General features: G+C 41.8%; 4 protein-coding genes across 4 annotated transcripts; all 4 read right to left on the bottom strand.

Annotated features, from left to right (window-relative positions):
• Positions 1–335: 335 nt before the first annotated feature.
• LOC118077888 (olfactory receptor 14A16-like) lies at positions 336–1,271 on the bottom strand. Its single transcript, XM_035101612.2, has one exon. The coding sequence runs from the start codon at positions 1,269–1,271 to the stop codon at positions 336–338; it is 936 nt and encodes a 311-aa protein (XP_034957503.2).
• A 9,014-nt stretch (positions 1,272–10,285) lies between these two features.
• On the bottom strand, positions 10,286–11,218 carry LOC118078910 (olfactory receptor 14A16-like). Its single transcript, XM_035102916.2, has one exon. The coding sequence runs from the start codon at positions 11,216–11,218 to the stop codon at positions 10,286–10,288; it is 933 nt and encodes a 310-aa protein (XP_034958807.2).
• A 3,360-nt stretch (positions 11,219–14,578) lies between these two features.
• LOC132592917 (olfactory receptor 14I1-like) lies at positions 14,579–15,571 on the bottom strand. The gene has a single exon (XM_060281152.1). It carries the CDS (start codon positions 15,569–15,571, stop codon positions 14,579–14,581), a length of 993 nt encoding a protein of 330 aa, XP_060137135.1.
• A 4,033-nt stretch (positions 15,572–19,604) lies between these two features.
• Positions 19,605–20,597, bottom strand: LOC118077886 (olfactory receptor 6M1-like). The gene has a single exon (XM_035101610.2). The coding sequence runs from the start codon at positions 20,595–20,597 to the stop codon at positions 19,605–19,607; it is 993 nt and encodes a 330-aa protein (XP_034957501.1).
• Positions 20,598–24,932: the final 4,335 nt, after the last annotated feature.

The raw sequence follows: 24,932 nt of genomic DNA, 5'->3' as shown, positions 1-24,932 counted from the left end.
GCTGGGAGTAGCAAGGTTGAATGTGTCAATTTCATTTTCTTTCAGTTTCTTAGCATTCGATCCAGTTCCTCACATTTTCACATTGTCATACTGTGTGTGTGTGTGTGTGTGTGTGTGTGTGTGTGTGTGTGTGTGTGATGTCCTAATGAAAACTCATCAGGCTTTTTGTGTGAAACGTTCCTAATATAAAAATTTTAAATGTAAATCTGACCATTACACTTCTATTTGCAACACACAATTACATTAAAAAATGCATTTTAAGGTATTTTCACTGACATTTGCATTTTTATGCAATGCACAGGACTTGTGATGTGTATGAGACAACGTGCAAGAAATCATGCTAGGAGATTTCTAATTCTTTTTGGTATTTTCAACACGGCCTCTTGGATGTCTTTGTTCCGAAAGCTATAAATAATGGGATTCAGTAGTGGTGGCAAAACATTATACAATACAGCAGAGAGCAAATCCATCATTGTAGAAGAAAGCTCTTCAGGTCTGATGTATGAAAACACAGCTGTGCTCATAAATAAAGAAAAGACAGTCAGGTGAGGAATACAGGTAGAGAAAGCTTTATATCTGCCATGAACAGAAGGGATTCTCAGCACAGCAGAGAAGATGTAGCCATAGGAAACAAAGATGAACCCTACACAAAATGAATCTACTATAATCCCAATGGCAAAAATCAAAATTTGGTTAAGCTTTGTGTCAGTACAAGAAATCTTTAGCAGCTGAGGGACATCACAGAAATACTGCCCAATAATATTGGACCCACAGAAATGTAGCCTGAAAGTGATAATGGCCTGTAATGACGAATGAATTAGGTTGCTTATCCAGGAAGCAGCTGCCATTTGGATGCAGGCATCCCAGGTCATGATTAACTTATACTGCAGAGGATGGCAGATTGCAACATAGCGATCATAAGCCATGATTGTGAGCAAGGCAAGCTCAGAACCTGCAAAAGTGAAAACTAAGAAAACCTGTGCGACACAGCCAGCAAAAGAAATCCTTTTGTCATCTGACAAAGAAGCAGCTATGGATTTGGGGATTGTGGTTGAGATGTAGCAAATGTCTGATAATGATAGGTTGACCAGAAAGAAGTACATAGGAGTGTGCAGTTTGTGGTTCAGGGCAACAGCAATGATGATGAGGAAATTTCCCACTAAGGCTATTAAATAAATAGAGAGAAATATCACAAGGTAAAACAGTTCTTCTTCTCGGTCACTGGAAAACCCCATCAGAAGAAATTCTGTCACTGTAGACTGGTTGGCCATCTTAATTCTTTAATATTTCCATCAAACAATTTCTTGAAGAGTAGTTCTGTTATTGTGTTTTAGCCGCTCCAGCAGAGGTGTTTGTAACACCTAAAATTAGAAAGGAGTTAATGAAAGTCTGGTGGCTGAGGGAATATGCAGGCAATTGTATGTGGGGTTTGCCCCCTTTCTCAATATGAGGCAATGAGTGATGCCAGCAGTAGACATTCAACTGACATCATTCATTCTCCCCAGTACAGTACTCATACAATTTTATACTTGGAAAGGGAGCATGAGGTGCAACTCAGCAAAGACCCATCTTGCTTTCATGTTGAATCAAGAATGAGAAAGCAGAATCAACTCCTAACTACAGTATAGCTCTTAAGAGCAACCTTGTTATTAGATGTACAATAAAATAATATCCTCCCTGGGGTATGGTTACGTAAAGGAACTTAACTAGGTTGTTGTTTTGTGAACCATAATGCTTTTACTTTATTTTTTAAAATGCAGATCTCACACCACCTAGCATTTTTGAAATATCATGTGGCTTTTATGAGAGCTCATGGTTTACCGGTAAGTCCAAATACAAGAATTTTGAAACATCACGTTATTATCCTCTGTTACCTATAAATGTTATCTATTTTTATCACAGAATAATAATGTCTACATTAATCTTACTACTGTATTAAACATTTTGAGGTCTTTTCAGAACTGAAATATAAGTACCTTCCAAGTTCTAGTATGCTCTGAGGATGAACAAATGGGTTTCCACTCACCTCTATTTTAGTCTGGAAGAAGAAGGGCCAGAATTCTGGAGTGCAGTCTTTATTTGAATATATATACTTTATGACAAGAAGGGAAAAAAATGAGCTTCTCTGCTGTCTGTAGTGTTTCAGAGAGTCACCCCTTGGAGAATATCATTAAATTTCTGTAGTGTTTCAGAGAGTCACTCCTTAGGAGAACCTCACTTTAATGATTTGCAAGTCCTAATTTAAACCACAAGTGATGCAATTGTCTATATAATAATAAACTATTGTATTTATTGTAGTGGTTAGAGTGTTGGACTAGGACTAGGCAATACAGGTTGAAATCCCTACTCAATGGTCAAGCACCAGTTCTATCAGGCTAAGCTACTTTACAGGACTGTCATGAGGTTAAAATTGGGAAAGATGAACTGTGAATGCCACCCTCTGTTCCTTGGAGGAAATGTGTTAAAATCTAAGCAAGGATGCAAATCCCTAGAATAGCCTGGATAGCTTCCTGGTAAGGTAATTGGCCATTAAGGTAACAAAAAATGAGTGGCTCTCTGCCAGGCAGCAAATGGAGGGGGCCCCTTTTTCAATTTCCTGATAGTTAGAAATACAATGGCAAGGATTCCCAGTACAGCAGAGAACATGTAGCCATAGGAAACAAAGATGGACCCTCCACAAAATGAATCTATTTAGGAATACTGCACCAAGTATCCTAGGTAAAAAAATCCATCAAAATTTGCACCTAATCCTCAAGCCAACATAAAGCAACCAAAGTGAACTTGTATGTGTGTGTTTGTGTATTATAGAATGAGTGATTGTATATGAGGTAATGAGTGATGCCAGCAGTAGACATTCAACTGACATTCAACTGACATCATTCATTCTCCCCAGTACAGTACTAATAGAATTTTAGAGTTGGCAGGGAGCATGGGGAGCATCTCAGCAAAGACCTATCTTGGTTTCATGTTGAATCAAGAATGAGAAAGCAGAATCAAATCCTAGATCCATAGATCATAAGGGCAACCTTGCTATTAGATGTAAATAGCAACAAACAGACAACATGGTAATGTTAGCAAAACAATGAAAAGGTAAACCACCATGAAGTGCAAATATTGGTTTCATGTTGAATCAAGAATGAGAAAGCAGAATCAAATCCTAACTATAGCTCATAAGGGCAACCTTGCTATTAGATGTAAATAAGCAAATTCTCGTTGGTGTGGTTGCATAAAGGACCTTATCTATGATGTTTTGTTTTTGCGAACCATAATGCTTCTACTTTATTTTTAAAAAGCAAATCACACACTACCTAGCATCAATGAAAAATCATTTGGCTTTGGTGAGAGCTCAGAATTATTGATTAGATTCCCAGAATTATGAAACACCACTTTATTATCTCTTACCTATAAATACTACCTATTTGTTTCATAGAATAACCATGTCTTCATTAATCCCACCGCTGTATTAAACCTTTTTTCAGTCTTTTAAGGACTGAAATATATGCCCTAGTCTGCACTTAGGATGAGCTAATAGGATTCTACTCACCTCTGTCTTTGTCTGGAAGACGAAAGTGTCAAAATGTTGAAGTGCAGTCTTTAGTAGATGATTTATAGTTTGTGACAAAGAGGGATCAATTGAGCCTTCCTGCTTTCTGTAGTGTTTCAGAGAGTCCCTCCTTGGAGAACATCACCATGAGGATTTGCAAATCCTGATTTACAAAACAAGTGATGCAATTGTCTATATATTACCATTATTTCCCTACTCCGCCCCCTCCGGCCAGGCATCCTTTGTCCTACCTGGCCAGGTGGTGGGTCATAGGCCAAGGCGCTCAGGTGGGTGGCCCCAGCCAGGTAAGCCCCGCACGGTGTCACAAACCTCACCCACCTGAGGGGAGGGCGGATATTTCGTACACACACACTAAGTCCTGTCTGTGGTGCCTACCCCCTTCCCCAATAAAGAGTCAAGAGTCAGGAATTCAGGAAGTGGGAAACCTGGCCCAGGCCTTGGCAGGTAACCCTCTCAGTCCCTCTGTCTGAGGATATGCAGGTTGATGAGGCCAGTGAGAGGGGACTGTAAAGCGCAAACTTACAGACCATGCCCTTCCACTAACCCCATCCGTGAGTTTGACCTACAAGCCGCCGCTCCAGGGCCAGGGACTCCCGATTTTGCCCTTTTAAATGGGCCCCTGCAACGCCGCCGCATAGGAAGGGAGCCTGATTGCATCCCACCCAACTTGAAGATAGACCAAAGGAAACCTTCCCAAGGTCTAAAACTGCCACCCGAGGCCCTTAAGGGCCTCGCCGCCAAGCCCCACGACCAAGTGACCATGATCCGTACTCTGACATCAGAACATGATGGGCCTGCCACACATCATTTAGCCAGAGGTCATTCCCAAGTGGTGTCAGATGCACCCCATCAGCTCTGAACATGCCCGCCGCATCCGCCCTAATGGTGGGGTGTGGGATAAAGAATCCCCCAATTTTCCTCATGGTGTTGTGCATAGCCCTGTTGATTTTTTGCATCGCGTAGTTAATGCGAGAAGGATTGGAAACCCCCCTTCAACACAGGCGGGGGATTAGATTGGACCAGCCTATTGCCATTGTTGGGTATAAGGTGTGCAGCTTCTCTATATCTGCCCTAGCCGCAGGGGTAAGGGCAATGCCTTTTTGCTCAACCAATCATTATTCCCAGGTGTACCACCAGTACTCCCGGGGGGGCAGGCATCGCTGCGGCCTTACTAAACGAGGGCATCATGCCTGACCACCGCATGCCCCGGTGGCCCATCCGATAAATGCGTATATTGGGGTGAATGTTGAGGTGAAGACCCCCTTTTTGTGGCGGGGCATGTTCCGCCACCCAATGAACGAAGCTGTGCCCAACCACCCAGATCTTCATGAAGGGCAAACCTGCAAAAAAGTTAAATTGTAAGCGTTAAGGAAGAGGAGCCAGGGCGAATGTAGCTCTTGTACGCAGCTGAGCGCCAATGCCCTAATGTCTTGATGCGGGCTGGGTACCAACCCTGGACTGCTGCTGAAGTGGCAGCCCCGATTCGGAAGGAATGTCCAGAGTATCCTTGGGGATCTGCTCCACAGGCTGCTAGGACTTTGCGTAAGACTGCTGTAAATTGAAACCGCGATAAAGGCCACATGTTAGCATGAATGAAGAAAGGCCCCCTGCATTCTGGCCGGACCCTGTAAAAACTGCGAGAGTCCCTATAGGGGCAGGGACCCTCTTGTCCTGTTGGAGTGAGCATCAACTTTTTCACAGCTGATCTGTTTTGGAGGACCGAATTTTGATATTGACAGTGTCCCCGGAGAACTTGACATCTGAATCACTCAACCCTGCTTGACGTGCCCCGGTTGCCAAACACTCTCCGATACGCATAGGCCCAAAGAAGGCCAGGCAGAATGCTGCTCGAAAGAGACATGTCCCCAAATTTGACCATCAAATCTCTGGTAATTTTTTTACCAAATTAAATTCAGGATGTCGATGGTAATGGGCTTTCTGCCATCCTGGCGCGGAGGGATGATGTGACGCCAGCCCGCCAGCAACTTCTTGACGTGAAATGTGTTGCATGGATCCGGCCAACAAAGGAATTTGCAAAAGAAGGATATAGCTGCCCTATAAAGCATTAGAGTTTTTATGGCCAGGCCCCTGTGCTTCAGGAGAACTAGGAATTGAAGTACTTCCCTGTGGAAGCAGGGAAAGAGCAACCAGAAGACCGCTCCCGCCGACCCCGGAATTGCACAAGAAGCGCCGGGGGCGGAGATTCAATGTTCCCAGGCTACTTTGTTGGAGGAAAACACGGGAATCTCCATTCAGAGGTTCTGACCAAGACTGACAACATGTACATAGTACTGACTCTGCACTGTAAATAGCTTGCAGTGAATAAAAGCATGAAAAGGCAATGTCATGAGGAGTCTTTACTCTAGAGTAGCCGCTACCGCGCCTGTGACATTCCCGCTCGGTTGCGCGCCGTGTTTTGGAGCCACGAAAACGCCCAAAGGCGTCCCAGGCCCTGGAATAGGAACGTCTACTGGATGGGGCTAAGGCTGACAATACTCCCTGGTTCCCTTCTCGCTTCCAATCTCCCACAGCTCATCTGGAAAGGCGTCCGGGGTCTGGGCTGCATCTGGTGCCAGCTTGTGGAAATGCTCCATCTTGAAACGAGATAATGCGTCAGCAATGTTGTTATTGAGACAAGGTATGAAGCGGGCTGTGAAGGAAATATTGTGCCTCAGGCACTCAAGCACAAATAGGCGCAGCAGCCTGATAGCCCGGGCAGACTTAGGGGACTGCCGGGATATGATTCTTACCACCGCTTGATTGTCAGACCAGAAACATACCCTGGAATTTGCGAAACGGGTTCCCCAGAGGCGTATGGCAACTAGAATAGGGAAGAACTCAAGAAACGTTTGATCGCGAGTGATGCCCGCTGTATGCCAGGCAGGCGGCCACGGGTGCGCACACCAGCGGCCCCTGAAGAACACACCGAAGCCATGGCGGCCAGAGGCATCCGAATGGACCTGGAGTTCCACCCCTGGGTCAACAACTTCTTGCCAGAATGAGACCCCATTATACTCCTGCAGGAATGTGATCCAAATCTTTATATCCTCCTTTTTCTGCTTTGTCACCCTTATGTGATGATGGGGGGCTACCCCCCGGCTGTCAGGCGTGCCAGGCGAGCCAATGAGGAGTTGCTGTCTGAAAGCGACTCAACTGGGGAAATGGGTCATTTTCCCTTAGGGGAGGCCCTGTAGGGCCTAGCCTCAGAAGTGGAGGGGCCTACCAATTGATCCTCCCTCACCTTTTTCTTGCTGAGTACCAGTTTCATGGGAGGAACCTTCCTCCCCGAAGATAAAGCCCTTTTTTGTTATTCGCTTGGCTGCCTTAACCGCATTACTCAGGGTGCCCCTTGCTGTGGCTTTGGGTGCACCCCCAACCACACGGGGAGGGGAGCTTTCTTTTTGACCGGTGGCCATGACTTGTGATCTAAAGCGACTACCACTTGTGATCCAAGGACGACTACCACTGCTACAGTCACTCTTGAATTTCAGGCTGATTAAATTTATTACCCCTATTGAATTAGCTGTTTGTTGGTTTATTTGTTTGTTTGTTTTGCCTGCTAAAGAACATAAACTCAGGACAGAACCAACCAACCTCACTGCGCACACACACGCTAAACTGTGTGAAGAAAATGAAGATTAATACATGCCGACTGAAATCAAGGAACACACCACATGAGCCCATCGGGCCTGGAGTCGGAAGGGACCCCGGAGGTCATCTAGTCCAACCCTCACAATGCAATGCAAAGCACGACACACGCAGCCCAGCTGGGCTACTGTAAGCTGAGGCTGTCCATTGACAGCAGCAATAGCAAAGAGCAGGTGCAAAAGCGGCTTGACAATTTTTATTTTTATTTTATTTTTAAATTATTTATTTATTTATTGCAAAAGAGGATGGATATTTATTTATTTATTTTTAAAGCCTTATTTGTTAGGCCTTCTCTTGTTGGAGCGGCCGCCGCCGAAATGGGCCCTATCAAAGCCTGTTTTTTTAAAAAAAATATGACACTGCGGCCGGGGGAGGCCCTGCCGCCCCCCCACAGGCCACCGCTGCCGCAGGCCGCATCGCGGCCTTCTCCTGGACGCCCGCTGACCAGCTGGGCTTCGCGGAGCACCTGCCATTGAAGAATGCGGCCGTGGGAACCCTGCAATGTAGACTCAGGTTGTATATATGTTTAAATAAACCATTTAACCTATAGAAAACACAGTCTCTACTACACCTCATTCCAAGGGAAACACAAACCCTGGAACCTTTGAGATCTTGCACGGCTCAGATATTTGGGGTGGCATGAAGCAATACATTAAACAGCCATATGTTATTTCAAAGGTACAGAGATATGTGTTTTGGATAGCATTATAAGAACCTGAATTTTAAAAAAACCAACAAAGGAAACACAATGAGTGCACAGTAAATGGGAGTCTCAACACATTTAAAGGATTTAAAGGCATAGCGGCCAATCATCTGATTTTCACCAGTTTTTGCACTATTTTGCTTCTGAAAAGGAATTCAAGATGCAAACTAAAATTGAATATCTACTTTCCCACTCTTCAAAAACAGCTTAGCTGATTTTCTAAATTGTATTAGCTCTTGTTTTTGTATTTGTGGAGAGCCATCGTGTTTTCTGCTGCCTGTAACTTAAGTGTTTTCCACCCAATTGGCAAATTCAGGAGTATTCTCTCTCTGGGCAGCATAGTTGCCAAATTCTAGATAGATTGCGTAAAAATGGAGGTGAAAAATGAAAGCAAATATGAAACTTGTGAAGAATCTCTACATTTGGTTGAGTATTATTACTCTACCTTTAAATGAGTGAGGGTGCAGTCCTTTCATTTTTCTTTATTTGAAATAAATGCACATAATCAGTGATAGGTCAAGTCCATCCTCTTTTTGTGCTGATCTTCCCCCCTTTTTTAAATGAACAAAATCTCTGCATTTAAATTGCATCCATTTTGTACACTTTCTGTACACACTGCTCTGGTAAAATACACATTTTTCAGTTCTTTGTCATGACTCACCCCCTCCCATATTAGTTTTGTACATAAAAATGTTTTGTGAGCACTTCTTGCATTTGGGAACTTCATTTCTGAAGCCAAGGGAGGTACATAATATGAGCAAGAGCTTCATTCTAATCTATCTATCTATCTATATATTTTAAGATGAATTTTTAGCCCACACTATAGCATGTTCCGGGACGCAGGTGGCTCCGTGAGTTAAACCACTGTGCCTAGGGCTTGCCCATCAGTAGGTCGGTGGTTCGAATCCCTGCGATGGGGTGAGCTTCTGTTGCTTGGTCCCAGCTCCTGCCAACCTAGCAGTTTGAAAGCACATCAAAGTGCAAGCAGATAAATACCTCCGGCGGGAAGGTAAACGGCGTTTCTGTGCGCTGCTCTGGTTTGCCAGAAACGGCTTAGTCATGCTGGCCACATGACCTGGAAGCTGTACGCTGGCTCCCTCGGCCAATAACGCGAGATAAGTGCCGCAACCCCAGAGTCGGTCATGACTGGACCTAATGGTCAGGGGTCCCTTTACCTATGCACATTTTAAAAAAAGTGTAAGCTGTAAAACAGGACAAAGGCCAGAATTAAGGGACATCACACAAAAGTGGGCGCTAGAAACCTGTGTAATAACCTGGAATAAGTGTGAGACACAGCTTACACAAACATAATTGAAGACCTTTTACCTTTTCTGGTATTTACAGCACTGCCTCTTGGATGTTCTTGTTTCTGAAGCTATAGATAATTATGGGATTCAGTAATGGTGGCAAAAGAGTATACAGTACAGAAGGGAGCAAATCTGCAGAGGGAATCACTTTAGTTTTTATGTATGAAAACACAGCTCTGCTAATAAATAAAGAAAATAGTCAGGTGGGGGTACAGGAAGAGAATGCTTTATATCTACCTTGAACAGATGGGATTCCCAGCACAGCAGAGAACATGTAGCCATAGGAAACAAAGATGGACCCTCCACAAAATGAATCTATTCAGGAATAATGCACCAAGAATCTTAGGTAAAAAACCCATCAAAATTTGCACCTAATCCTCAAGCCAACATAAAGCAACCAAAGTGAACTTGTATGTGTGTGTTTGTGTATGATACGGACTCAAAACAGCTACTACTAATAAACACATTAAGTATTCCGATACTCATTGAACTGAACTGATATAGCTCTTTTAAGAAAGAAATGCCAATAAAATTAACCATTCACACCGACATGCATGACCTAGTAAGTATGGTGCTAGAATAACACACCTCTAAAACAGTGAAGGAGGAGGGGCCACAGTTATGTGAGAAACTCAGGACAGAGTATTGGATTCAAATGTGGTCCAGAGACATCATCACTTGTGCAAAGACTTATTCTACCCTTCCTCCCACCTAACACCCCCACTCAAAAAGAAACCCAATTTAGCAGGCTGGGAGTAGCAAGGTTGAATGTGTCAATTTCATTTTCTTTTAGTTTCTTAACATTCGATCCAGTTCCTCACATTTCCACATTGTCATACTGTGTGTGTGTGTGTGTGTGTAATGTCCTAATGAAAACTCATCAGGCTTTTTGTGTATTGAAACGTTCCTAATATAAAAATTTTAAATGCAAATCTTACCATTACACTTCTATTTGCAACACACAATTACACAAAAAAATGCATTTTAAGGTATTTTCACTGACATTTGCATTTTTATGCAATGCACAGGACTGATGATGTGTATGAGACACCCTGCAAGAAATCATGCTAGGAGAGATCTAATTCTTTTTGGTATTTTCAACACGGCCTCTTGGATGTCTTTGTTCCGAAAGCTATAAATAATGGGATTCAGTAGTGGTGGCAAAACATTATACAATACGGCAGAGAGCAAATCCATCATTGTAGAAGAAAGTTCTTCAGGTCTCATGTATGAAAACACAGCTGTGATGACGAATAAAGAAAAGACAGTCAGGTGAGGAATGCAGGTAGAGAAAGCTTTATATCTGCCTTGAACAGATGGGATTCTCAGCACAGCAGAGAAGATGTAGCCATAGGAAACAAAGATGAACCCTCCACAAAATGAATCTACTATAATCCCAATGGCAAAAATCAAAATTTGGTTAAGCTTTGTGTCAGTACAAGAAATCTTTAGCAGCTGAGGAATATCACAGAAATACTGCCCAATAATATTGGACCCACAGAAATGTAGCCTGAAAGTGATAATGGTATGTAACGATGAATGGATTGGGGTGCTTATCCAGGAAGCAGCTGCCATTTGGATGCAGGCATCCCAGTTCATGATTAGCTCATACTGCAGAGGATGGCAGATTGCAACATAGCGATCATAAGCCATGATCGTGAGCAAGGCAAGCTCAGAACCTGTAAAAGTCAAAACTAAGAAAACCTGTGCGACACAGCCAGCAAAAGAAATCATTTTGTCATCTGACAAAGAAGCAGCTATGGATTTGGGGATTGTGGTTGAGATGCAGCAAATGTCTGATAATGATAGGTTGACCAGAAAGAAGTACATAGGAGTGTGCAGTTTGTGGTTCAGAGCAACAGCAATGATGATGAGGAAATTTCCCACTAAGGCTATTAAATAAATGGAAAGAAATATCACAGGGTAAAACAGTTCTTCTCGGTCACTGGAAAACCCCATCAGAAGAAATTCTGTCACTGTAGACTGGTTGGCCATATTAATTCTTTAATATTTCCACAAACAGTTTCTTGAAGAGTAGCTTTTTTATTGTGTTTTAGCAGCACCAGAAGAGGTGTTTGTAACACCTAAAATTAGAAATGAGAATGAAATCTGTTGGTTGAGGGAATATGCAGGCAACTGTATGTGGGGTTTGCCCCCTTTCTCAATATGAGGAAATGAGTGATGCCAGCAGTAGACATTCAACTGACATCATTCATTCTCCCCAGTACAGTACTCATAGAATTTTAGAGTTGGCAGGGAGCATGGGGAGCATCTCAGCAAAGACACATCTTGGTTTCATGTTGAATCAATAATGAGAAAGCAGAATCAAATCCTAACTATAGCTCATAAGGGCAACCTTGCTATTAGATATAAATAAGCAAATTCTTAGATATAAATATTAGATATAAATAAGCAAATATTAGATATAAATAAGCAAATATTAGATATAGATAAGCAAATTACTGGCGTGATATGGTCCATGGGGTCACGAAGAGTCGTACACGACTAAACGACTAAACAAACAACAACAACAAGCAAATTCTCATTGGTGTGGTTGCATAAAGAACCTTATCTATGATGTTTTCTTTTTGTGAACCATAATGCTTCTACTTTATTTATGAAAAGCAAAATACACACCATCTAGCATCAATGAAAAATCATTTGGCTTTGGTGAGAGCTCAGATTTTTTATGAGATTCCCAGAATTTTGAAACACAACTTTACTATCTCTTACCTATGAATGCTACCTATTTTTTCATAGAATAACCATGTCTTCATTAATCCCACCGCTGTATTAAACCTTTTTTCAGTCTTTTAAGGACTGAAATATATGCCCTAGTCTGCACTGAGGATGAGCTAATAGGATTCTACTCACCTCTGTCTTTGTCTGGAAGACGAAAGTGTCAAAATGTTGAAGTGCGGTCTTTAGTAGATGATTTATAGTTTGTGACAAAGAAGGATCAATTGCACCTCAGTGCTTTCTGTAGTGTTTCAGAGAGTCCCTCCTTGGAGAACATGACCATGAGGATTTGCAAATCCTGATTTACAAAACAAGTGATGCAATTGTCTATATTTCCTACCATTATTTTCCCTCTATCTTTAAACCCCTGACCCTTAACTTCAGTCGTATGTAAGGGATGCTCAAGAGTGAAGTGTTGATGAATGGGAAACTGATTTCAAAACCTACATAGTTGTTATATCTTTTTTATTGTCCAAGATGTCAAGCTGCAACTCAAATTAAGTATTGAATCTGATTAACTGAATAAATTATTCTGACTATTCTGAGCCACTACAGTGTAGCGCTTAGAGTGCTGGACTAGGACTAGGGAACCCAGGTTCAAATCTCTGCTCAGCCATTAAGATAACTGGGTGACTTTTCACCAATTTTCTCAGGCTAAACTATCTTACAGAGCTATCTGGAGGTTAGACTTGGGAAGGATGCCTTTCAGCTCTGTGGAGTAAAGGTGGAATATAACGACAATAAGTAAATATTGGGAGCACACCATCTGAAACAGGTCCATGATTATAAACTGGAGCAATAGATTTGGTAAAAGAAACTTGGGAAGCAAAATTTTATGCTATGAAATAGGATATGGGTGTGTTAGGTGTTCACACCTTGGCTGGAGATGAATTAGGAAAGGCTGAAGGACTCTAGTTGAAGTGTAGCTGGTTTGAGAAACAATACTGCTATGGGTTTCATCTTTATTCCTAGATCCATTTCTAATCCCTGGATCTGGCAAGTGTTAAAATCTAAGCAATGATTTCCATACCTGGAATAGCCTCTGCTGTACCTCATTCCAAAGGAAACACAAGCCCTGTTCATTTTGAAACAATGAGCAATCTCTGCATTTAAACTGCACCCACTTTTTACAGTTTCTGAACACACTTCTGTAAAATACACATTTTTCAATTCTTTTCAATTCTTTACATTTTCTATTATTTACAATTAATTTCCCTATTAAATGTCCATTTTATACATAAATGCGTTTTGTGAGCACTTCTTGCCTTTGGAAACCTTATTGCAAATGCCAGTGTTGGACACAACCGTGGATTGGTGTTAAATATTGAGTCACGTTGTTGAAGTTATCAATGGGCTTGCCGCTACTTTTTCCAGTCCTCACTACTTTGCCAATTGTTTCCATGATCTTTTGATGTGAACTACCAATACAGCAATTTTATTCGACATTAAGTGAGCAGAAATTTCACATATGATAGTTTTCTGAGAAGTGTGTTGGATAATTTCAGCCCCTTCTCACCCTCCCATCACAGGTTATTTATGATACCAATAAGCACCCACAAACAGCATAGGAGGTTTTGGAAGAGCATTTCACATCAGCTTTTATTTCATTCACCAACAGCTAAGGAGTTTCTTTTCTGTTTGAAGCATTAATGGATTCTGTTTGAATCTGGCATGGAAAACTATACTTTGACTTTCGTTGCTGGAATGGGAAGTGCAACCCATTCATATTTTTAAAGCAAAACGTGCTGTTACTAACCCAACATAGTAATGGTCAATGAATTCAAGTAACAATGACTCTGATGAATGAATCAGAATAGTTATCAAAAATTAGTTGCCAAAGGCTTTTATTTGCACTATAGGTTTTTTTATGAAATAAGGATAATTCTGACTTTCTATCCACAGTCATAACCTTCAAGACAACTGAATTTATAGTAAATATAATGAAATAAAGGTTTAAAAAAACTGTACTAGGAAGAAGTCAATAGAAATTGTATCTCTTTATCTCTTTTCATACACCACACACAGCCTCAGCAGCAATAGCCAGGAAAAAAACATAAAAAAGAGCCCAGAGCATCCCTGCGGTATCAATTTCATATGCATGCTGAAATGGCATTACAGTATCTTAGCCTTACATCTAAAGTCAAGCAGAGATGAAGCCAAAAGAACCTACCAGTAACACCATTATCTAGTCTAGTTTAGTCACCAGTACACAATCTTATGTCTGAACACTTTATATATATATAAAAGTAGCAATGGGACACAGAACAGGGGTAGGTAGGCTTCAAATCAGGGGCGCCGACTTCCCCCCCCCCCACACACACATGGAGGGAGCCCGCTCACATGATTCATCACATGATGGTGCTAGGTGGAGGCAGGATGTATGTAGGGTGATCTCTGCCCTTTGTTCATCCCAGCACCCACCTGTCTCCCAGGTGATGATGGGAGCACACAGAGGGCACCCATGGTGGAGGATGGTCACCCCCTCAATATTGCGGGGCTCAGCCCCCTGCCTACCAATATTGAGGGGGGCAAAGCCCCCTCTGGTCCCTATAGTTGGCGCCCCTGCTTCAAAACATATTGTATATTATGTGCCAGACAAAGACATCCATATCTGACTCAGGGAGTAGACGTTTCTGTTTGCATGTTATCCCACAGACCTACACAGCCACATTTTCTTTTGGTATGCTTTTTCCAGGATCTGCCATAGATTTTCCACAACACTGCTTTGATCTCCTTGTTTCTCATGCTATAAATTATTGGATTCATCAGTGGGGGAAGAACACAGTAAGCCATGGCAACTGAACTGTCCAGACCCGCCAGGGAGTTGGAAGTTGGTTTTAGGTTGGCAAAGATGCCAGTGAAAAGAAATAAGGGGACAACGCTGAGATGAGGAATGCAAGTAGAGAAGGCTTTGTCTCTACTCTGTGCACAAGGAATTCTGAAGACTGTTTTGAAGATCTCCACATAAGACACAACTATGAAACTGAAGCAGCTGAGTCCTAGACACGCACTGAAGCCCAGAGCCACAGCTTCAATAAGGTACAAGTCAGAACAGGAGAGCTTGAGCAGTTGAGGTATCTCACAGAAGAACTGATTGATGATGTTGGAACAGAAAGGAACAGCAAAGGTGGCCCCAGTGTGTAATGTTGCGTAAAGGAGACCACTGATCCATGTACTAGTCACCATTTGGATGCAGGCTTCCTTATTCACTACTGTCTCGTAATGCAATGGGTCACAAATGGCAACATACCGGTCATATGCCATGACTGTGAGGAGGAAAAAGTCTGATGCCATGAAGAAAAAGAGAAAGAAGACTTGAGCGACACACTCAGAATAAGATATCAACCTGGTGTTCATGAGACAGTTAGCCATGGCTTTTAGTATTGTGACTGAGATGTATCCAAGGTCCATAACAGACAAATTTGCCAGGAAGAAGTACATGGGATTGTGAAGATGGGGATCTGTGACCACAGCCACAAGGATGAGGATGTTCCCCAGCAATGCTGTCATATAGATCAGTAGAAAGATCACAAAATATAGAAGCTGTATCTCTCGAATTTCAGAGAATCCCAAGAGGAGGAATTCCGTAATGGTGCTTTCATTGGACATTTTGTCCTTAATACATTTCGTCCTACAAAAAACACAGGCAGCATAACCAAAGTTAGTAAGGCAGAATTCTCTTTTTCTTACTCATATGCCCCCCCCTAAAAAGGCTACTTTTGATCTGGGGAAAAGAAAATGTCATAATTTTGGCATGGGTGATGCCCCCTGCGACGAAAGTCCTTTACTTTCCGTCTTATAACTCTGACCTCTCAATTATTAAAAGCACTAACAGGGATTTCTGAGGTAAATCAAACCTCCCACTTATCCCTCTAGCCTTTCTTTAAACCCTCTAGCACTTGTGGGTTTTAAAAAATAAAAGAGAGTCCTCTTCCAGCCTAAACGTGACCAGGTACCTATATAGACTTGGGGCTATAAATAAGACTGTTCCTATGTGCACTCAGATAAGGGTTTCCCTTCACTAGAAACTCCCTTACTGTAAAGCTAGCCTCCTTCCTGAGGTAACTTTATTATCGCTCAGAACCTGTCTCCTCCTTTAGCCCCCCCCTTTCTTGGTGCACTCTCAGCCACAAACTAACCTTTCTCCTCTAAAGGGCAGTTTTGACAGTTTAAAAGAGTTCCCCACCACCTGGGTTCCTGGGTACCTTAGCTGGAAAATGAAATAGACGATTACTAATGTGACACTTTAAAGATGGATATTTATTGGCTTGAATCTTAATGGTTGCTTTCTGGTAACATTGGTACGAACTTAATTTCACAGGTAACGTTTCTTAGTAAACAAATAACAGAATACCTATCAACTAAACTATTATTATTATTACTTCATCTACTCTAAGTTCTACCTTCTCCACAACCACCCAAGCTCCCACACAAAAAAAACCCCAACCGCCAACTCACATAACTGTTCCCCTTTCCGTTTTACCCCATGCAGGCCACGCCTCCCATGGAATGTTGCTGTCAGTTAACCAGGAGTCTGGGTTAACCCTTCAATAGGTCGGTTGCGAAACAAAAACATAACATAACAGTTTCAAATTCGCCACACACACCCTTCCCTATTTCCTCCCCATTAACATTAACTGAATGGATTTAAAGTTTTAAGGGGTGGGGGAGAGAAAAGTTTCATCATATCTTAACACCAGAGAACAGCATAGAGCTGCCCCTCTCTCCCCATACCAAGCTTATCCAATATGCTCTTCTCTCAAATCATTAGAACTAGAATAGAATTTAAATTATTTGAATCTCATGGCACATACATAGTGCTCAGTGAAGAGCAGTTTATCATGCTGTGGTAGTATGGATTGGGGATGGACACATTAGATTAGAAGGTCCTACTTCTCCTTCCCCAGACACAGATAATTGCTATCAATTCTGATCACATATTTGGAGTAGGAGTTTAGGAACTATGTGAATCAAATGGCAACATTCATCCTATACTAAATTTTCAGTGCCCCACCCCCCTCTATTTTAATAGAAATGTCAAGAAATGTCAAGAAAAATACATGAACTATTTTGACTGTGAGAGCGAAAGGCACTGATTGGTTAAGTGCAGACAGGAACAAGGAAGGCAAGAATTATGAACTGCTTAATTTTTACCTTTCAGTTGGATGACATGAGGTTGCAAAATATGAATAGGTACTGAACAGGTTGAGGGAACATTCAGGTTAACCCTAATGAAATGTCACGTGATCAATTTGCCCTGCTGAAATCCTCAGAAGCTCACTTCTCCCTCAACAGAGCCTTTTAATAAATGCATTGCAGTCTAGAGATGACATCATACATTGTATCTGTGGTCCCAAGAGTGCACAAGATATTGGGAAAGAGACGACCGAACTTATTCTCAGTAGAACTGGAGGCTCTTGGGTAGTCTTTAAAGCTCATCAGGAGGGAATACATGAGGATCAAAAGGATCAGAAACTTGAAAGTAATAGTTAATGCAGATTCAGGTTGTGAAGTCAAAATTTCAGAAATTAATTCGTCTCATTTACTTGGCTGTATATTTATTTCTATTAACACATGTGCATACTGCACAAAATACTAGAACATCACCACCCCATGCATCAGGATGTCAGCATGCCCTCTCTATATGACCCCAGTTCAACTTCAAGAAAAGGGGCGATGAAACAGCCATATCATAATGATACAGTGGTACCTCGGGTTAAGAACTTAATTCATTCTGGAAGTCTGTTCTTAACCTGAAATTGTTCTTAACCTGAGGTACCACTTTAGCTAATGGGGCCTCCTGCTGCCGCCGTGGCGTTGGAGCACAATTTCTGTTCTCATCCTGAAGCGTCTGTAACCCAAAGTACTACTGTACGTGACATTCTCTAGTTGTGTGAAAACTTACATATCCCAAATAGTACCAACCAGGAACAGTAGGAAGATATAGTACTTTATATTATAAAATATAGAGCGCGTCGTGGAAGGGCTGGGAAGAAATCCTTTGTGGTTTGGGCTGGGGCCTAGGCCTTGTCAGGAGCTGAGTAATGGGGGGGGCGTGGTTATTTAGATGGGCTTAATTTGATTGGCAGAAGGGACACTTCTTAAGCTAAGTTTCTTTCGCCTTTGGGCCACTCTTGCCTTGGCGTTTGAATCTCCCTCCCACCCGCTGCTTTTTCTTACAGGTTTTAGCCTGACCTTGCTTTGCCTGTCATGGGGTCGCCTGTTGAAGGGGCCCAGTAGGATTTTTGCCATTTAGCTGATTGGCTTTGCCACTTGGTTTTTGCCTACTGCTTAGCAAATCGTCACAACTTGTTAGGTTGGCGGTTAGGCTTTTGGTTATGGAATTTGGTTGAAGGAAGGTTTGGTATCCAGATGCCTACCCCCCTTCTTAATGTTGCTCCACATAGAAGTATTTTGTTAAAGGAATCCTGGGGCTTTCGCTCTAGTCCTTACATCCCCGCCATAGGCACATGTGAAGCCCACACACACACCACCAAGGTTTGCTCACTCTGCATAACAGCTGTAATCTTGCAGGATCCAGATGACACTCTGAAATTGGCTTTCCTCACTCACCCACCCCCGGATCAACAGCTGTGGAGGGGAAAGGGCAATCTTTCAGGTTCTGGGTGAGGTCTTGGCAATGACTTTCCTAAAATAAGGCTTATTGTGGAGCATGGCACATCCACACCAGATTGACTGCTCAATTGCTGGGTCAATTTTGGGGTGGGAGTTGAGGTTGGAAACCACAAAACTAGAAGGGATGTAATGGAGTACCCTGGAATGGGATCTGGCTGGCTGGCTGGCTGGCTGGCACCTTAAACAGGAACATTCCACACCAAAATATATTGCTGCAGATTACATTTAATAGAGACAAATGGCTGTCTCTCTACAACAGAGTACTAGTTGACTATACAAAAGGAAATTGTTGCTTTATTCTTCAAAATTTGCATTTAGAAATCATCATAAATAACTTCAAGTATTTCACAACTGGCTTCAGCATGACAAAAAAAAAAAACAACAACCAGAAAATATTTGTGGAATATATTGCTGCTGGAGAACTATAAATTCAAATATAAAGTACCAGTCAATACACTAAGCAAAACGCAGAAATGCAACTACATTGTAATTAGGCAAGTGAAACAGTGTCTTTGAGGATTTTTTTTCCACATCTGACACTCACAGAATAATTTTCAGTTACTGGTAGGTAGCCGTGTTGGTCTGAGTCGAAGCAAAATAAAAAAAATTCCTTCAGTAGCACCTTTAACACCAACTAAGTTCTTATTTTGGTATGAGCTTTCGTGTGCATGCACACTTCTTCAGATGAAGAAGTGTGCATGTACACGAAAGCTCATACCAAAATAAAAACTTAGTTGGTCTTTAAGGTGCTACTGAAAGAATAATTTTCAGTTTGTTTTCAGGTTTGTCGAGATATATTCTATTAATAACAATGATATTGGTTTTCTGCTGCTTTCCAAAGGAGCTCAGGAAACCACAAAATTGTGAGAATGTGTGACCCTGGGTGTGAATATTAACTCTGGTCTTCGCAGTAAAAACTACAAACTCAACCCCACCCACTACTAAGAGTCTTAAAGCTGTAATAAAGATTTATTTTTTTACCAATAGTCCCAATTTACTTTGATTGTTATTTAATACTACACAGTGTGGGGAAACTTTTCCCTGTTTCCAGGACTCTGAAGTTAATAAAAGGGAAAATCTTTCTTCTGGTTAAATGTTGCAGGGCCTCTTTCACTTTCTTGTTTCTCAGACTATAAATGAAAGGATTCAGCAATGGAGTTATCACTGTGTTCAGTATGCTGGCTACCTTGTTGAGGTCCAATGAGTGGTTTTTTTCTGGTTGAACATAAATGAAAATAGAACTCCCATAGAACAGTGTCACCACAATTAGGTGAGAGGCACATGTAGAGAACGCTTTCTGTCGTCCTTTGGCTGAGGGGATCCTAAGCACTGTTGCAATAATGCATATATAGGACACACTTGTCAACAGCAATGAGCCTAGGAGGAGCAAAGCTGAATTGATAAAATTAATCATTTCAATTTTCCTTACATCAGAGCAGGCCAGCTTGAGAATTGGGTCAACATCACAAAAGAAATGGTTGATAGAATTGGGTCCACAAAATGGCAGCTGGCTTACCAGGATTGTAGGTGGTAGGACTGCAAAGAAGCCCCACATCCAGGAGGCAGCAATAAGCAGGAGGCAAAGTCTCAAGGTCATGATGGCTGTATATCTCAGTGGGTTGCAAATGGCAAGATAGCGGTCAAATGACATGACAGCCAGAAGGAAGAACTCACTGGAACCTGCTGAGAAATAGATGTAGACCTGCAAGATGCAACTATGGAAGGCAATAGATTTTCTCTGACTCATGAAGTTGAATAGCATTTTGGGGATAACCGCGGTGGTGTACAGAGTCTCTAAAAATGACAGGTTAGCAATAAACATGTACATTGGACTGTGAAGAGTCCTCTCACACCACACCAGAGCAATAATGATAAAGTTGCCTACCAAAGCAAAAGCATAGCTGATGAAGAATAAAGTGAAGAGTACAAGTTCAACCCTTTTAGTTCCAATGAATCCTAATAGGATGAATTCAGTCACATTCCTTGTCTGGTTCCTCATTGTAATGTGCAGCTGATAATGGGATAATGGAGATACAGGTATTGGTCAGACCAATTCTTCTTCTGCTCTGATAATTCTGGACGATGTAAGAAAGGTATAGAAACCATAAGCCAGAGAAGGACAAAACATCCCACATGCCTGTTTCTGTGAGATAATGCATGGAGTTATGAATGAGAAACATCAGCTGTTTTTGTTTAAATCAAGGGAAGAAATGGACCACGAGAAACTGAAAAAAAATTACAAGATATTAGGACTGATGTACTATTTTTCATGGGGACGCGGGTGGTGCTGTGGTCTAAACCACAGAGCCTAGGGCTTGCCGATCAGAAGGTCAGCAGTTTGAATCCACGCGACGGGTTGAGCTCCCGTTGTTCGGTCCCTGCTCCTGCCAACCTAGCAGTTCGAAAGCACATCAAGTGCAAGTAGATAAATAGGTACTGCTCTGGTGGGAAGGTAAACGGCATTTCCGTGCCGCCCTGGTTTGCCAGAAGCGGCTTACTCATGCTGGCCACATCACCCGGAAGCTGTCTGCGGACAAACACCGGCTCCCTCGGCCTATAGAGCGAGATGAGTGTGCAACCCCAGAGTCGTCTGTGACTGGACCTAATGGTCAGGGGTACCTTTACCTTTTTTCTACTTTTCATAGCCCTTTCTCATACTAAACTAAATAAATGAGGCAATAAAGAAAAGTTTCATTTAAAAACTTTTTAAAAAACCTTTTAGACAATAAAAAAATGTTTATCTCCTACAAATTTCAAAAGGGCGTAGCATAAGCAACCTCCTAAATAAGTTTGAAACAAGTAGTACACCTTCAAGTAGTACAACTTGAAACAAGTTATTACCTTCAAGCTTAATGTTTAATTTAACTGTTTGAAATTGTTACTGTTTGAAATATTTTAATAAATAATGAACCATATCTGATCCTGATGCTTTGGCAGCACTGAGACTTCCACTAAAGCTATAGAACCTTCTCCTCCTCTCCTCTGTAGTCTCTCCTGCATCCTCAATATCTGCTCCAGAGAGGAGGAAGACCCGTTGGAGCAGATTTTAAGAGTACACAGATAAGACAGGAATGAAAGTTCAGTTGTTCAAATGCAACTCCCTACATGAAGCATTACTCAAAACCCTATATTTATATATATTGTTATGGAACAGGCTCCCCTCCCCAGTTTGAGATTTTTTCCCCCCTTCTTTTGGCAGCAGTGGTATTGCTGCAATACCTTTTAAGCAAAACAGAAAAATAAAATGTGCAGCAGAAAGTGGATGGCACATTAGTAGAAAGAGCAAGAGAATTAGGAGAGAAAAGAGAACCATTCTGCTACCCTCTCTCTTTGCAAATAGTCTCCTGGAACCCTAAATTTCCCATCCTTATCCTTTGCTCCCTCTTATCCTCCTTGATTTGTTTGTTAAAGTAAGAATTAAATCAAATTAACATGGATGGTCTCATGGAGATACATTATTTTTATCTGTCTTGCCTCATTCAGAAAGCTATAGAGATTCATACTGGAGTCACACCCCTCACAGTCATATTTCCAGTTTGACAGCAATAAGTAATTTGTTCATTCAGGAGCATATTGCTGTTTCCAAGTTTCTTTTCTAACTTCATACCGTCATTGTAATATTTGAAGCAGTTGGAGGAGGATAATACTTAATATCCTTTTAATTTTCAAAAAGTTGCAGATTAAATATTATAAGAATTAAGCAGCCACCAACCTGTGCCATGCCCCACTCTTCTTTTCTTAATGACAGAGACTGAACCAGCACAACTCTGTTCAGAATATATGGAAAAATTGTTCATCATTCAGCAGATATGCATCCCAAAGGATCCAACTATGGCAACACTTTCCTGAGTTAATTCCAAAGCACATATATGCAGAACTTTGAAACTCAGAGTTCTCTGACTTCATATTCAGTTTCCTAACATAAAGTATAATGTTCCTCCCATTGCTTAAAATCGGGCTGATCTCATATTACATTCAATGTGTGTGGAACATAAATTTGAGTTGTTCACTTGTTCTGTTATTCTCATGTAAGGCTTATTGAGTGTAGAGCCTGTCCTGACAATTGTTGAGCCATATAAATCAACAATGGCACAATGTGGTATACTGTAGAGACAACCTGTCCACAAGCCTATTGTCATGTGGCATGCATTACTGGGCTAGTATTGGGTGCTGCCCATTTGCTGGGTAACCTCCAACATGACACCTTTTGTGGAATTCGGATGTCTCTCCTCAGGTGAAACATCTGAGGAACTTTGAGGGAAGTTCCAGGTATTTCATTACGACTAACAGATGTGCCAACTCTAGGGGGCCAGTGTGTCTCCAGCTCATACCCTCCAACTCCCAGTAAGAAAAATCTGGGATCTGCAGTGGCGCGGCACCGGAAGTCACTTCTACGCATGTCTGGACATGCGTAGAAGCAACTTCCAGTGCCGGCGCTGCCCGATTTCCAGTGCCCAGACATGGGCAGAGAGGCACCCAAAATCAGTACTGTGCATGTTCAGACATGCGCAGAAGGAGACTCCCTGGCAGGTAGGAAATCCAGGGGATTTATGGGATTTTTCTCTATTCGGGATAACAGCGGGAAATGGGTTTAAATATGGGGGTTTCCCACGAAAAATGGGAGACTTGGCAGCTATGCTCCAGGCTGGAGGCTAGTCTTGGGAGTCACGAACTGCCTCCATTGTGAGATAATTGCCTAATTGGCTAATTATCAATAACGCAGCTTTCTGAGACAGTAGATAGTAAAGAAACCTATCTGCCTACGAACAATCCTAGCTGCGTAGCAGACGTTGCATAACACTCGCCCGGTACGCTCTGTCACAATTTCAAGCCTCTGCTTTAAAAAATCCATAAACTTTTCCTTTCAAGTTCAGATCACATTCCGTAGCAGTGAAAGCTTTATCCAACTTTTCTGTGCCTGTGAAATAACTCATGTCGACTTCTTGGTTCGTTAAAACAAAGAAGATTTATTGCTTAAGGCAGCTTAGCCTGGAGAGTTCAACTCCGTCTTGGCTGAAAGCTGCATCATGACAGACAGAAGAAAAACATACAGCATCTCAAGTAACAGATACAAAAGCACACAGGTACTTCCTGTTTACATGGCCACGTCACAGGGCCCCGTGATACAGGACGATTGCTGAGCTATTAACCCTCTCAGCTCACACCCATCACACCCCATTGCGACGCCCCTGTGTACGCCGGCTCCCTCGACCAATAAAGCGAGATGAGTGCTGCGACCCCAGAGTCCGTGACAGGAGAGGTAAAGGGGTCCCTTTACCATTACCTTTTACCCCTCCACACCACTACAAGTGCAAATAGGACTTTTCTAAAGGTCAAAGAGCAATACCTTTACTATAGCCCTATTAGATCATGCAATCCTTTGAGGCTTATGACTTGAGTAGCCTTTTGAAGAAGGCCCACATGACCCAGTGGCACCCTGCCTCTTTCATGGGGACAAATTCATGCACCACTTGGTTGTAAAAAGCAGTTTATGAAGAGAATAAAACAATAAAATCAACAGTAAAAAGAATTTAAAAGACCTATTGAAAACATTTTTTAAAATGAAATCAGCAAAAAACGAAAAAACAGAATAAAACATCAAAACTAACACTGCTATAGTGACAAGGGGCCGATCAGTACTTTAGATGAGTACCCATGCATTAATTCTTATATAGAACACAGTGAGACTTTCTTGTTTTATTGTTCTACACCCTGAAGCTGCACCTTCAGGCGTTGCTAATTTCAATTTTGTTATAAGAACTACTCATTCAACTATTTTTAACTTCCTGAAATGGCCTACCTGGTACATTATGTTTTAATGTATTATATACTCCGATGTTAGCCGCCCTGAGCCTGGACCTGGCCAGGGAGGGCGGGATATAAATTATTATTATTATTATTATTATTATTATTATTATTATTATTATTATTATTATTAAAGTCCAACTCATCATGTCCTTAACTGTAAATAGAGTTTAAGGCCTGACTATACACTGGCAGCCCATTTGTTTTCATGCCAAATTTGAGGTGTTTAGATATTAAAAGCCTTCAGTGGCCCAGGACCCCAAGGACTGACTTTCCCTATGAAAAACTACTGGGAATGTGACATCATCATGATAAACCCTTCTCTTTGTGCCATCATTGAGGGAGGTCCAGAAGGTGGTGACAAGAGATCAGGCCATTTTTTGTAGTCATATTTCATTATTATTATTATTATTATTATTATTATTATTATTATTATTTTAAAAAATGCATTCCCCAGAAAATCCCACTTCTCATCATTTCAATGCCAGGTCAATGCAGTTCTTTTTTTCCTGGGCATTTAGGCAGAAAC

Source organism: Zootoca vivipara, chromosome 13 (genome assembly GCF_963506605.1).
Source record: "Zootoca vivipara chromosome 13, rZooViv1.1, whole genome shotgun sequence".
NCBI classification, from domain to species: domain Eukaryota; kingdom Metazoa; phylum Chordata; class Lepidosauria; order Squamata; family Lacertidae; genus Zootoca; species Zootoca vivipara.
Note: the sequence above shows the minus strand (reverse complement) of the source record. Positions and strands in the feature narration are given on the sequence as shown.